The 16,080-nt window shown below is 52.3% G+C and overlaps 1 protein-coding gene across 2 annotated transcripts in view; it reads right to left on the reverse strand.

Moving 5' to 3' along the window:
* The window catches only part of TREH (trehalase), a 269,250-nt gene that overhangs the window by 26,316 nt on the left and 226,854 nt on the right, over positions 1 to 16,080 (reverse strand). For both annotated transcript variants that reach the window (XM_086956715.1, XM_086956716.1), the window contains exon 13: positions 191 to 302. In XM_086956715.1, the coding sequence (XP_086812841.1) occupies positions 191 to 302 (112 nt within the window). The remainder of the gene's footprint in view (positions 1 to 190; positions 303 to 16,080) is intronic.

Consider the following 16,080-nt stretch of genomic DNA (forward strand, 5'->3'; position numbering starts at 1 on the left):
AAGCATCGGAGACCTGGGTATAAGTGATTGAGTCTGAGCAAGGGGAGAGGAAACTGGTAGATTTGTGTCTACATTAAATGAAACAACTTTAGTGTTCCTGACTAGGAAGTAGCGCTGCACCCTGCTCACCTAGTGGAAGACCTTGGTGCTCTAGCGCCTCCTCATGGCAAATTAGGAGCAGCAGCCTTACCCTCGATGACCATGTGCTGGAGGGGCGGCCAGGCGTTGGGGAGGTCCCACTGCTCCCCAGATTTGTCCATTGAGGTGGGAAGGCCATTCTTGAAGGACAGGGCATTGCTCTTCTGTGGGAGAAAAGGAGGGTCAGTAACCTGTGACCTTGACAGATGTGCACATTTTAGGTTCAGTCCATAACATAAAGGATTGCGTCATACCCCCTCCGTTCTGAGCTCTTTGGTAATCATCCCATAGAGTGGGAATCCCTACTCTCTGATTGAGAGGCATGGCCCTGATGCAGGTTTCTACCCTCCCTGGTCTCTGAGGTGGCTTCAGTGTTAATAAGCACAGTCAGACCTAGCCGCTCACCTGACCGATTAGGTGATTTGATAGACTAATACTGCCATTACAGACCAATTAAGAGATCTAGAAATTACATTTTCAAGCGAAAAATTAATGGGCCATATGTATTAAAGGGTTTTACCCATTCTGTGTCTATGGGAAAATGTGTTCATACATACGGCCACATATAACTAATGTTGAGTTAGGTGAGTGCCGGACGGCGTCCTCTCTCGCTCCGGCGCCTTGGCGCATGTGATGGCGGCCGCCGCACCGGGGCTCCGCTGCGCCGACCCTGATGCCACACCTGGGACCTGAGCACCCTCCGACCTGCCACCACGGAGTGTGGAGAGCCAGCGGACGCGCCGTCGGCGCAGAGGTGTCCCGATCGAAGACACGCACCCTGTCGACGAGGGCGGTGAGTGCCCATCTCTCTTCCCCCCCCCTCCCCGGAGGATCTTGGACCCGGTGGCCCCCCTACCTCCTCAGGGGCCCCGCATGTAGGCGCGGCACACGCCACCGGCCGGCCTAGGGACCCAGGGTGCTCCCACTGCCCTACACTGATCGGCGGATCCGAGCGCCTGACCCTAAGATGGCGCCCACAGAGGCCCGGACCTCGAGACCAGCGCGCGCCTCGCTATAGGAGTGGGGGTGAACCTCGAGGCACTACCGGTGGCTGCCCGCCGCCTGGACCCCCTTGGATTCCCAACACCTGACCTCTGGCCCTCCTAGCCGGTATTGACGCTGCGCCACACACCGGGGGGTGGCCTGCAAGACCCTCTGCACCGAGGCTATTGACCCCAGCAGCCACGAACCACATCTGGCGCCCTGAACTAGTGGAGGCTCCCTGAAACGGGGGGGAGTTGACCTGAAACCGGAAGGGACAGGGGGGGACCGGCTGGCACTGGACTGCCTCTAGCCCAGCTACGTCTGCTGTCCCCGGAGTGCACGGAGGCCCGGTGGCCCACTCCACGACACCTATGGGGAAACCAAAGGCCCCGCAGGCGACGTCTGTCCCTGAAACGGCCATTGAAAAGATGCCACACACCAGGACGTGGACGCAAGCTAATGCGTCGCAAACGGACCCTACACTGTCGGCGAAATTGGACCAGGTGTTGGCGGCGATCGAAATGTCTCGCCTGTCAATGGAGGAAAGGTTGGGCGTCCTGACGACGGACATCAGCTTGATCCGCGACGAACACCGTAAGCTGGCGGACAGGGTGAAGGAGGGTGAACGAACAGTGACCGAGTTACAACCCGTGGTGAAGATGCAGGAGGAAGACATGAGAGAGATCCTACGTCGTGTGGAGGCCCTAGAAGAACGCACGGTGGACTTAGAGGGACGCTCGAGAAGATGTAACATCCGCGTCCTGGGCCTGCCGGAGGGGATTGAAAATTCGGATCCTCTGACCTATATGGAATCCTGGACCAGATCGTTCACCCCGGAGAGTGAGAGATCGCCGTACTTCTCCATCGAAAGGGCCCACAGAGTCCCGGCCCGGGAACCCAAACCCGGCCTCCCTCCACGGCCCATGCTAGCTAAATTCCTGCATTTCCGAGACCGAGACGCGGTACTCCGAGCGGCCCGGACAGCGGGCCCCCTACAGGTAGAGGATCAACATGTTATGGTGTTCCCGGACTACGCCAGGGAGGTCCAGCAGCGGCGATCCACCTTCCTGGAGGTCAAGAGGCGTCTTCGTGCTAACGACCTGCAATACTCCTTGCTGTTCCCAGCCCGCCTTAAAGTGCTGCACAAAGGGAAAGCCCTCTTCTTCACTACGGCGGCGGAAGCACAGGATTGGACTGAACTACACTGCCCACTGATTCCTAAACCTGGACCCCAGAGGCCCCGCAACAACGACTCCAGACGATCTAGAAGACGGGGTGCGAGCCGTGCCCGGTCTGGCCGCCCCAAAAGCCAGGCGTCCTCCCCCACAGGGTCGCCCGACCTCGCGCAGATCATGAAAGAGCGACGAGATGCCCTGCGAGCGGTGGCCGACCTTCACACGTCACCCCCAGCATCGGACCTGGAGAGTCACCCACACCTGTTCACCCCGGAGAAAGACCGTGACAGCGATGGAACGATGTCGGGATTTGGCCCGATCTCTTCCCCACTCATGGCGGCACCTGTACTGGACGCTACCCTGGCCGACCAACCTAACACCTCCTCATGAACAATGAACTGTCGATTTCTGTATCCTTCTAATGATTGCCCGCTGTATTGCGCGATGTCTAGGTGCCTAGACTGCTTTGCCTGATTATTGTATGCGCCCCCGCGCGATGGACTCTTCTCCTGCAAGAGCCCGACCCGCGCACAGGCCCAGCTGCGACACATGCTGCCACCCCCGCAGTTCACTGTTGTGTTTCTCCCCTAGTGGGATACTAGTTTGGATATGCCACCTTCGGTGCTATATCCCCAGTATTGGGACTGTTGCCCACCCAAGGTTTTACTAGTTGTTACTCCCCCTAGTCCCTCCCCTACGATTGTGGAAGTTTGGCGCGCAGGAACACACGTGACAAATACATGCTGGCGACCCTCGGGTACTATAGGGGGGCCCTCATCCCTGCCAAGACACCCCAGGAATGGCAGTCCCACGCTCAGACATTAATGTCCTCACATTGAATGTACGAGGCCTGCACACGCCCAGCAAACGATATTCTGTGTACGCTTACATTAGACGCATGTCAGCCAATATTGCACTCCTACAGGAGACTCACATAAACGCTACCGAACTCACTCGCCTGCAATCTAAATGGCGTGGGACCCTCTGTGCCACGCAATACTCAGCGTTTGCACGCGGCGCATTGATCTGGGTTAGACCGGGTACTCCCTTCCGAGTGCTCCGACGGGTGGTAGACAAAGAGGGCAGATATGCGCTTCTGGAGGGGATACTTGACGGGCAGGGTATACTCCTGGGCAGCATTTACGCGCCTAACACAGACCAAGATAAGTTCTGGGATCACCTCACGGGCGTTTTGGCCCAGTTCACCACAGTCCCATGGGTATTGGGAGGCGACTTTAACTGCACACTGGACCCCACCCTGGACCGCTCACATCCTCCTCCCGCACATTCCCCGGCCCCCCGGCAGGCAGAGCTATTTAGGACCTGGGTCACACACTGGGCGCTCACTGACGCATGGCGACACCTCCACCCACTGGCTCGCATTTACTCCTTCCACTCGATCCCACACAACCTCCGGGTCCGCCTGGACCGCTTCCTCTGTTCTGCACCAATTCTCCCTAAGATCACGTCTACGGACTACCTGGGCCGGATCCTCTCGGATCACGACGCTCACATTATACGTCTCACCTGGCGCCCACCCCACCCACCGGTCCCCACCTGGCGCCTCCCTCGGGATTGCCTGACCGACCCAGTATTCAGAGACGCACATAAAACTAGCATACAGGACTACTTCACACATAATGCGAACACGGCGACGTCGGTACTAGTGGAATGGGACGCGTTTAAGGTGGTAGCTAGAGGAGAATGCATCAAGCAGGTGGTGGGGGTTCGCCGCACCCTAGAGCAGTCACTCCTGACCTCGGAGCAGACTTTGGCCGCACTCACTAAACGACTGGACGACTCGGAGGAGCACGCTGTGCTCACGGCTGAGGCTAAGACGGAATACCAGGCCGCCTGCGCTGATCTCCGGAAGTATAACTTTAGGGCTTACGCCTCTAGGATGCATAAGGACAGGGACAAAACGGGGGCGCTGTTGGCTTGGATGGCGAGGCAGGACACTGAAATTAAGCCAATCACGGATATTATCGACCCAGACGGTGTGCTGGTGCGCTCACAAGCCGAGATTCTCCTAGCGTTCCAGCGTCATTATACACAAGTATACGGGGCCCCGACCCAGTACTCCCCGGCCTCAGTGGACAATTTTCTAGACCCTCTGACCCTACCCACAATATCGGACGCCGATAAACGCTCCCTCGACGCCAAGATTGCCCCGTCTGACATCACCCAGGCAATACGAGCCATGTCTCGTAATAAAGCACCGGGGTTGGACGGCTTCCCACTAGAATACTACTCGACATTCTCCCCCCTGGTAGTCCCTCGTCTGTCGCGGGTGTTCGGGGCGTCTCTTCATATCGGCAGGCTGCCCCAGTCACTACGGGAGTCCGTGATCGTCACCTTTCCCAAGCCCCACAGAGACCCACTCCATATGGGGTCGTATCGCCCCATCACGCTCCTGTCGGCCGACTGCAAGATACTGGGGAAAATCCTGGCGGACCGGTATGCGCAGATCATTCGCCCTTTGGTCCACCCCGACCAATGCGGCTTCGTGCCGGGAAGAAACACCTCCCAGAATCTCCGTAGAGTCTTCCATGTTCAGGATCAGGTGCGGGACCGATTTCCTCGCGCCGCCTGTCTCATTATGGACCTGGAAAAGGCATTCGACACCCTCACATGGCCCTACCTCTTCTCTGTCCTGCGGCGCCTTAATATCGGCCCGACGCTCATGGCGTACACACGCCTCCTGTATACCGATCTCACCACTCGAGTTCGGATCGGGAAACGTATATCACCAGCATTCGGGGTTCGGCGGGGCACAAGACAAGGGTGCCCCCTGTCGCCGCTCTTATTCGCATTGGCGGTCGAACCGCTGGCGGTTCGGCTGCGCCTGGAGGGGGTGGACTGGGGCATTCCCCTCGCGGACGACATGCATTGCGTGTCCATGTACGCGGACGATCTCCTCATATACGTCCGGGACATCGAAGCGGACCTGGCCCCCATAGGAGCGACATTGGTAGACTTTGCAGACGCCTCGGGCCTACAGGTGAACTGGGACAAGTCCACAGTTTACCCCTTACACCCGAGCCTACCCCCCCGGGAGGTCGAGCTCGGTCCGCACAAACTCTCGTGGTCCGCGGAGGCTCCCCGGTATCTCGGTGTCCGCTTGTACCATTCTCCGGCGGCCATGTTTGAAGGTAATCACCGCGCAGTGCTTGCTAGTCTGCGCCCGACTGTCGCCTTCTGGAATAAACTCCCCCTAGCCCCGATAGGACGGATAGCCCTTGCTAAAATGGTGATGCTGCCCCGGCTCCTTTACCACTTCACAAACTTACCGGTTATACCGCCCAGGTCCTTCTTCCGCGCTGTCGATTCCCTCCTGGGTACCCTTATCTGGGGCGAGGGCCGACACCGGGTCGCCCTGAAAACCCTCCAACTTCCCACGGCGCAGGGTGGACTCGGGGCTCCATCCTTTGAGGCGTATTTCCTCGCGGCACAACTCCAATGGCTGTCTTACTGGACAGCGGACCGCTACCCTCAGGAAACGGTCACTTCGGCCGGCAGAGTCGCTACCCCAGAACTCACCCGTCTCCTCCTCCCGGGCACCAAGCCTCGGCGCACATACCCCCTTCAAGTGGCAATAGCACGCCGGTGCATGATGCGAATCCACCGGCTGTCCCCCCGTAGGCCTCCGTACTCCCCGCTACTACCACTGATAGGCAGCCCCAGGCAGGACTCCTACTTCACCGCTCCACTGTTCACCGAGTGGTCACTCTGTGGCATCACGGATCTGGAATCGCTCTTCGAGGAAGGCCAGCTAAAATCGCTGGACCGCCTGACCGCTGAATACGGACTCCCCCCAGGCCAATTCCTCAGATACAGACAGCTACTCGATGGATACCGGCCCCATTTTAATCTCTGCACTGGCGAGCCAGACACGCATCCAGTAATACACACAATCCTACACATGGGGGTGGGACGCCACTTAATTACTTGGTTATATAAATCTATCCGGGAACTCTCACATGCTCCCCTTACGAGTTTGAGAGCCACATGGGAGGAGGACATAGGTCGCGCACTACACGATTCTGAATGGACTAAAGCCCTGGAGGCCCCAAAACGTGTCTCTAGGAACGCCCGCTTCAAAAACATCCAATACTACATCCTACACAGGGCATACCTCACCCCAGCGCGACTACAGAAGTTCTATCCCTCCACACCGTTCCTCTGCCCCAGATGCTGCTCCCCTACGGCGGATTTTCGGCACATGTTCTGGAGTTGCCCCAGCCTTCACCCCTTTTGGCGGGCGGTACACGACACACTAGCGGACCTTACGGGTCTCACTACACTAGCCACCTGGGAGTCCAGTGCACTAGGCATCTTTCATGTCCCCAAGGGAGACCCAGTGTGCAAACGCTTCGTGTCCTTAGCACTCCTGTTGGCAAACAGGTGTATAGCCATGCGCTGGCGTTCCCCGGAGGGTCCCTATGTAGCGGCATGGAAGGGCGCAGTCGGTAAGTGGGCGGCGGCGGAAGAGGATGCCCTTAGAGAGGAAGAAGCCAGGGGCGCGCGCAAGATTCCCTTGTCCATGGAATGGGCCATGCTCCTCCACAGCTTCCGACAATCCACATATGCGGAAGACCAACCTACTCCACCCCTCCCCCCCACCCAAGAGAATCCATAACCTCTACATGGTAGCAAACACCCCGGGACCGTCTCCCGGTACCCTCTCCGCCCTGATCAAACTCTCGTATGCCATGCCACTCACCTCGATGCCCGCATCCCTAGGGGGTACTCGCCCCCTGCTCGCCCCTCTTTCCCCCCCCCCCCCCTCTCATGGAGCACAGACCACCTAGCTCCGAGGCCCCCCCCCCTGACACCCGTCGCCAGTATCCCCCTGTATAGACCCTGCTAGCGCCCACATACTTCCCACCCACGGTTTTTGTCCCCCTGGTTCTCAGGTGCCACCACTGCATGGACAGTACAGACCTTGATCCTACGCTTTCAAGGCGGGATCCTACATACTTGCTATTATCCACCGCCCTATCGGCGATATAGATTTACTGTTTCCCGGCCTGCGGACATGTTTGTACGATCTACATTGACTGCTCGAGAAAATGTGTGTTTGCACCAGTTATATAGATACTAGAAAACGTTGCACGCTTGGCTGTTCGTGGCTGAATGTTGAGGCCACGTCAGCAGATCAATTACACTGTACCTGTATACTTTGATGCAACAATAAAATAAATTTCAGTAAAAAAAAATATATAACTAATGTTGAGTTAGCCTTTTCACGGGCGCAGAAACATCTCTGCATCATGGCCACTTATCGGGGGATCGGTTGTAAAGTGTCTGCCTGCTCTCAGCTTCAACAATAGCCGAACACTTCAACAGGGCAGCATCTCTGTAGCTCCTTTGCTCTCCATTTGAGTCTAGCTGCAGATCCAGCATGATGATCAATTTTTTGTGGACTGGACTGTCCTGATCTGGGTGTCGTCGGGCCACTGTGCCCTGAATGTCATAATAAAACTGCCTCCCATAAGATGTACATGTTCGCCCAGTGGTTTTGGAAGAGCGCAAGTTAGGTTACCCACCCAGCTCATAGCTAAAGCCATGGTTGTGTGTATTCTCTTCTGTTGGTGATTTTCTCTCCTGGATATTCTCTTAGAAAGAACTGGGAGTACAAACCAAACTTTGTATGCAAAAGGGAAGGATGGCAGGCTTACTATGCAAACGGAGGCAAGTCTCTTCTGAGAAGGTTTCCTAGATTCCTAATTTGCCAAAGCAACTAAGCCCCATGATTACATTGGGGGTGTATAGCCGGTTCTGAAAACAAAGGTCAACTTTATTAATGTTTAGACACTTGTCTTTAAAACATACATTCTAAAACTAAATAAAATATTGTTTTAAATGACCTGCACGTCTCCCCTGCTCTCCTGCATTTAGTAGATACCAATGTCAATAGTTCACCTCTCAACCGTCCAGGGCCCAGTTTGGTCCCATCTTTTACAAACTGCATAAATCCACTCTGGTGATACTCCTCATCTGCAACCAGGTCTCCTGAAAACAAACTATCTAATTTTCCTCCCATAAATGTGTATGACATGTTGTTCTTAATAAATTCCTCAGCCCATGTACATTACAGAAAAAAAAACCCAAGCTGGCAGGTGTGGCGATTCCCTAGTCTACCAGCCCCCCCTATCAGTGCTTAGACGTGAAAACCTGTTGTGTAGAGGGTTCAGATCTTGGCTGGGACAGAATAGTTACCGTTAAGGTGCCGCGATTATACCCCACCACCCAGGATTCGGACAAACTTGCCTCCCCATCAATCACCAAGTTTAGCTGTTCCTCACTTAAGCCGGCATGGTTTGCTAACAAGGGAGGCTTTGGGTGAGGGGGTTCCACCTTGACTGCCTGCACTATTCTTAGTCCTAATTTATTAAACATGTCATTTGCCTCTATATCCAAGTCTACAAATACTGGAGAACTAAAATTGACTATCGTTACCCCTCTCTAACAGCTTTGGACTGAATGAAGGCCATGTACTCAATATCTCTTGACACAACCTCCTCCAGTACATTACAGGATGAGAATATAGTATACAAACTTCACCTATTTAATGGGTTCCATTTTTCAATTTTTCCCTTTCCAGGTCACCTCCAAAATACATAGAATTTACTCTCAATACCCTATGCATGGTGTATGCCTGCTCTAGGGCTACATCTTTTTCTAGGTCCTGAGAAGCCTCAGGGTTCTTAGGGCTTCTGACACACTGCAGGGAGTGTTTCTTTTCCTTGGGGCCTTGACTGGCAGAGGCTTTTCTCTTTGACCTAGTGCTCTCCTGCACTTTGGCAGTGCCAACCAAACCCTCTACTTTAATCCTTTTTGCAGCTCCCCTCTTCTCTGCACCTGCCCCTCTTATCATTAGCCGTTTCTTTATTGTGGTAAGCAGTGCCACTTGGGCTTGTCCAGCCTACACTTTTGGGATGAAGGACTTACTTTTAAACCCAGACTCCTTTTTTTCCCCCTTTAGTTGATCCATTTGCCAGCTCATACCTTACCCGCGATTCTTTTCCTCACCAACATTGGCTTTTTGGAGTTGTATCCCTATTTCCCTTGGTCCAGGGGCACCTCTTTTGACACTGATTGAGGGATTAAAGGCCTTACCAATAAGGGCATACAAGAATTAATTGCTTTTAATTCTAACAAAATCTTCTTTAACACTCCAGCCTCCTGTCTCAATGACTCATTTGCTGGTAATGAACCTTCAAATAGTCCATGTAATCTTTTTTGCATTAGCAGAAGAACGTCCAACATTGGGGATGGATCTGACAGCGGAAAGTCAATATTTGCTACAGAGGTAGCCCCTGTCTCTTGGCTACCACCATCCAGATAGCTTGAGAGCTTCTGGCGGCACTCTCTTCGGTGTCCATTCACTGACATATCTTCTACACAGTCTACTATCCCTGTCCCTTCCTCAGAGCACACAAAGCTCAATGCTGAGAGATTACTCAAACATGTGGAAAAGGAAAGCCGGGGTGAATCACTCATGAAGGTCCAAATAGGTCCAGTTTTACCTTCTCTCATGCAATTAACGGCTCCTGAGGGCCATCCCGTCCCATAATTGTAACCTCCAGTTGTACAGAGGGCTTGAAATGCTTTCCCGCAAAGTGTTTAATTGAGACCGCCAGTGATTTTACTGATAATGGGGCTTTGTTCACTACTAGGGTTCCACCGGTTCCTACTTGAAAATCTTCTACGTGGGGAGAAGACCCAAGGTCTGCTAATATCGATACATCAACTCTCTTCCTTCTTTCATTATTCTTTGTGCTGCTCCCACAAGTATTACTCTTTTTTCCTTAATGGAGGCATCTTTGGAAGATCAGTCACAATTTACAAAATGCACTTACCTCCCCCTCCTGCCTTGCAAGTCTTCAGCTGAGATTGCTGCTAACTTCGTGCTCTAATTGTGCTAGGCTCCCAATGGCATCCGTTAGCTACCCGCACTGCCACCACTATGGGGGTATTCCACGCCCTCCCTGTGCCACTGTGGCGGTTTCCCAGCGTCCATGCTAGGTTCAGTGCAATTCGTTATGCCCGTGTCCAGTCAAAAAATCAGACTCTGTAGGTTGAGAATATAGCATTTTACTACGCATGCTATCACATCGCAATACCTTTACAACGGAAGTCATTAGATTGACTTGCTGTAGGGGGTGCGCTGGACTTAGGGATAGTATTATTTACTATTCCAACTCCAGCTTGCACAACAGTAGGGAAGGTGTTGGAATATTATTCCTTATACTATTCCTTATGTTAGAGCACCCCCTACCGCAAGTCGATCTGAAGACTTGCGTTGCAAAGGCATCGCTTTCTAACAGCGCGGTCATTGTAACGATTGCGTTGTAAAGGAACTGCGTTGTGATGGCTGCGTTGTAAACGCTGTCTCCCGTAGGCCTCCTGTCTCCTTCCTGTGGTTCTCCCTCCAACTGCTCAAATCTGCACAAGCTGCTGAAGCAAAGGAGGAGCAGCAAGGAATGGTAATGATTGCAGTAGAAGTGCTTAGGCAGTGTACAGCTTGGAGGGAGGGTAGAAAACATGTCTATTTATTGGTGCAAGTGGGGCACATCAGGAAACACCCGCAAATTACACCTGGCTCTAGCCAGGTCGCTTCCGGGGGACCCCCAGGACACACACTCTCCAGTGGCTGGCTACAGTCACAGCACTCGCGGGCCTTTTAAACTTTTTCCAAGCCAATGCCTCTTTCCACCTTCAAGCATTAAGCAGCGTGCAGTCACAACTGCGCCTCGTCTCCTCAGTCTTGCCAGTGCCAAAACTTGCCTTGAGGCTGTGGCTGGACCAACGACTCTGGCAGCTCAGGTGGCATGGCTCGACTCTGCTCTCGACTCTCTGAGATGCTTGCATCATGTCCGGTCCATTCCACCTGTTGGCTCAATCAAATGTGGAGCTGGGATGAGGGGTGTATGTGGGATGCTGAGCTCAATTGTCTTTGAATTCACAGCTCACTGCTTTCAGAGGATACTTTGGAAGCAAGAACTGCTTCAGAACTCAGTACATCAACTCTGGGGCTGCAGATGTCTAAGAAAGTTCCATCTAACACAGAAGATGACTTGCCCAGCCTGTACACCATGGCCCCTCCCATCCCCATTGCTCTAGGTATTTGGGGTTGTAGTAAAGCTTGAGATAATTGAGTCTGTAAACAAAGAAGTGGACACAGCAGATACAGTGTACTATGTATATATGTGGTATTTATACAGCACAGACCAAGTGAAAAGGCAGCGGTGCACCTTTAAGGTCAAAGCCAAAGACACCCTCAGTTATGTAAAAAGAGGGCAGACTGGTTTGTGGACATTATATAGTGTCCCTTAAAGAGATGAGTTGGGGGTGTGGGCAAGTCCAAGATGGCGATGGTGGTATAGTTAAGGAGCTCCTGTCCCAATACGGATAATAGCTCCCCCGCATCAGTGTAAGCAGGGGCGTTCCAACACACAGATGAGCTTCAGCTGCCCCCAAGTGAATCCCAGAGCAGTCGGAGGATGCCAAAACCAGAGAGTCATGAGCAAAGGACCAGAGAAGCAGCAAGGGCAGCCGGTGGACAGACGGCTCTCGTTCAGGACAGGAGAGGCAGACAGTCGGGGCCAAGGAGGCGGTCAGAGGGGACAGTGTTATCAAGCATCGTGCCCGGGAAGACTCAGCGATCCCCTGATGGCTGTCATCTTGGAACCAGGCACTCGGGGTCCGTGAAATTCAGAGCATTCACCGTCCTTGGAAGAGCACTAGAGCATACCGGACCGAGACCCGTGACAGGCAGCTCACCACATCGGCCAACCTAGAGCACAGTCTCTGGGATATAGGAGATGCAAAGGTGCCGCAGATCCTGTTACCAGCCTCGGCACCACAGGAGGCAACATAGGAACGTTCCAACGGGCTGCGTTGTGGACCTCTTCAACAGAGGGTAAGAAAACCTACAGCTGGTGATGGTGAGGGGGAAGGAGGGGGCCACTTGGGCCAGTCTTCTTTAGTGGGGGCCCATGCTGTCAGCCCCAGGACAATGTTTGAGCCCTTCCAGAAACCACAGGAGTACAGTGGGCACCCGTCACATAATGGGAGGCTGGGGATACTCTCTCTGCCCGCTAACAGTAGAAGACAGTCGGGTAGCATTGGGCTGCAGACTAAATTCAACAAGGCCCTCTATCATCAGCAATGCAGTTGGGGTGGTATTCGAATCTTGAATTCCACCGCTGCCTCCGGCTCGCGACACAGCAAAGGGGCTGAGGCCCTGCCACCATGTTGTTGGATGCCAGGACGCACCATGGCCTCCACCAGACACAAACAGAATGGTATGAGTAAAGAGCTCCTCACAACCACAAAAAACAAATACAACAGAGACAGTGCAAAAGCATAATAAAATGCAACTAAATGAGCTCCAGGACAACGCTGAAGACCCAACCCAGGGAGGATGAGAAGTTCACCTAGAGCTTCATGACCCAAATGTTTGCAGACTTGCTGAAAGAAATTAGCATTGTGTGGACTGACGTGAAACAGAGCCTTGCGGAAGTCCTTAGAGCTCTTGACGACTTCGATCAAATAGCCACTTCTAGACCTGGAAGAATATTGTACTCAATTGATCGACGTACGGGACCAAGTGCTACAGATGCAAGAAAAACGAGATGACCAGGAAATAGATCCTGGCATTTCAACTTGCGAATAAGAGGAGTCCCGCCAGGGAGAGAAGGTAAAGACATCAAGCAATATATCCAGGGTCTTATGGAAAAGCTCTTGGATGAACAGGGCCCGGAACCTCTCTGTATCGATCGAGTACATAGAGTGGGCCTGCGGTCCCAGAATTTGCAGACTGGCTGCAACATCCTAGGGTGTTTTCATCATTATGGAGCAAAAGGGGTGGGAGACCCGATTAGCTAAATGGTGACTCTCTTCAAATTTTCAAAGATGTATCAGCAATCGCGTTACCTAAGGGAAGGACCTTCTGCTCCATCACCACCTTTCTTAGAGAACACAAAAGATTATAAAAGTGGGGACACCCCTTCCACCTGCACTTTGAATGGAGGGACAAGGAATGGGCAATTAAATCACTTAAAAAAGCCTGCCTAATCCCCGAAATTCCACAGCCAGATAACAATCAAGGTAGGTCAAAGGAGCTCCAGCAGCCCCATACTCCAATATGGAGGTTGAAACCTAGAAAAAAAAGACAAGATGTCCCAGAGCAGAAAACAGACCATCCAGCAGAACTCAAGGCAGCCCTTGCACAGGTACAGAGGGTGAGTGGAGACTCCTCCTCCTCGGATTCGCCTGAAGCACACACTACTGATACAAGTGCGCCCCAGGTACACCCTGTTCTGACATCGCTACTGACGTTGGTCTCAGGGAATGGACTTCTAGATGGGGGACTGTCCAACACAGACAGGAAACGGCCCGACATCAGAGAAAGAAGAGTCTCTGCCAGAGCTGACACAGGGCTTACGCTCACTACCCAGACAGAGGTAACCCAGAACACACGAGGCTTGGAAGATGGACATGGTTGGACAACCCAAGTTGGGGGGTCTATCAGTTCATTAGTTTGTTTGGTTTCATTGTTATGTTCTGTTGTGGGTGGGATGGGTGGGGAAGGTGGAGGAAAGTGTGGGGAGATGTAGGGTTGCACCCGCACTAAGGCACAGGGTCACAGAGCTAGAGAGGCACACACTGATATACAGACTCTATATGCTTATGCCGACACATTCCACCCATGTAACGGCATATAATGTGAGCAGCCTAAACAACCCCCTCAAGAGACGATCTGTGTTACAGGTGCTGGTTAATCTCCTAACTGACGTAGCGTTACTCGAGGAAACACACCTCGTGTGACATGATTGGCCACTGCATGCCGTCCAAACATTTCCCCCTACTATACATCTCCTCTGCTGAGAAGACAAGAAGGGTGGGAATACTGGTATATGAATGATGCCCACTGATAGCAGAGTAGGTCTGCCGAGATAAAGCGGGATGCTGGGAAGCCTCGTGGGCTCACACCGAGGGTCACCACTGACAGTGGATTCAGTCTATTGCCCCAACCCTTTGATGGCCACCAGCTGCGGAATGTCGGTGCTAAATCCCCGGCGGGCAGATCTCCGATAGAGTAGGTGGGCCTTATAGATGCCTGGTGGCATAACATCTACTGGGGTGGGATTATTCTAACTTTTCCAGGGCCTACACAACTTACATGACTAGAATATCACCTGTTAGACTCCTACCTAACCGGACTGAAGTGGAGCAAGAACGTATCCAGTCACATGCTTCCTTGCGTTCAAGCAAATAGGTCTTCCTAGAATGGGGACCTCCTGGAGGCTCCAGGATGCTCTCCTACAAGACACCATAATGGTGAGCAATATCAATAAAAGCATTATGGAATACATAGAGCTGAATGCTATGGAAGACACAACAGCGGCGACCCAATGGGACACCCTGAAAGCCATGCTCAGGGGGTGCTTTATCGTGGACGCATGCCGACTTAAAAAACATAGGGAGAGACTGTGTCAGAAATTCCTGATGGACCTGAAGGCTCTGGAGGGAGAGCACAAATGCACATCCTATATAGTGGTTATGTATAACAAATAGATCTGGAGGAAAATCCTTATGAACCAGGGTCATCTGAAGACGCTTGAGACGAACAGGGCGGTCTGCTTATTAGCAGGAATAGAAAATAAATATTATGAATGGGGGACAAATCAGGCACGATACTGGCGAACCTATTGAGAGCCAGACAAACAAGCAACACATTCACAGAAATGAAAGGTCCAGATAGGCAACTTTACACACATGATCAGGACAAGGTAGAGTTTTATAGGTCTTACTGCTTCAACCTGTACATTCAGAAACGAACAACCCCCCTCCTAAACAAGATAGTCATATCTGGATGGGGTGGACCTTCCCAAATTGTCCAGTCGAGATCAAGACAAACTGGATAGACCCTAGCTAAAGAACAAATCCCAGAGGCAATTGCTAAGCTTAAGAGTGCGAAAGCCCCAGGCCCTGAAGGGTTCACAACATCCTTTTATAAATGCTTTGCACCCTCGCTTTTACCACTCTTGCATAAAGTATACCTGGAAATGATACAGGAGGGGCGAGTGACAACTTCCATGGCAGAATCTACAATATCGCTGATAGTTAAGCTGTGGAAAGACCCTAGTAACTGCAGTTCTTACCGCCTGATTTCTTTATCGAATGTTAACGTAAAAATATTCACTAAAATTGCTTCCCTAAGCTTTCAATTGATGATGGAGGACCTCATCAACCTAGATCAAGCAGGTTTTAGTTTATGACGCTAAGCAAGTGATAATTCAAAGAAAGCCTTACGTCTGATGATACAGGCAAAACAGAAGTCAGTCAGTCCTGGTCTCCCTGGATGATGATAAAGCTTTTGACCGGGTGGACTGGGACTTTCTGGCCAATGTAATTTGCCGGATGGGCTTTGTCACTAATTTAGTAATTGGCTGTTAGCTGGCTACAAAGCCCACACGGCACACATCAGGTTGAATGGGATGCTTGGGTGCACGTCTCACAGGGGATGAGGAATGGGTGTCCGGTATCCCTGCTCTTCTTTGCAGCTATGCTGGGACCGCTATCTCAGAAGATCAGGGACAATCCTCATATACAGGACTTTCAATTTGGGACATAGAATATCAAACTATGTTTGCAGATGACATTCTGTCTTCCCTTACAAACCGAGTTGCTGCCTCCTACAGCCCCGAACAGAACTCACATATTATCAGACTGTTTCAGGGTTCAAAATTAATCTCACAAAATCAGTGAT

This window comes from Lissotriton vulgaris, chromosome 2_1 (assembly GCF_964263255.1).
Source record: "Lissotriton vulgaris chromosome 2_1, aLisVul1.2, whole genome shotgun sequence".
Lineage (NCBI taxonomy): Eukaryota > Metazoa > Chordata > Amphibia > Caudata > Salamandridae > Lissotriton > Lissotriton vulgaris.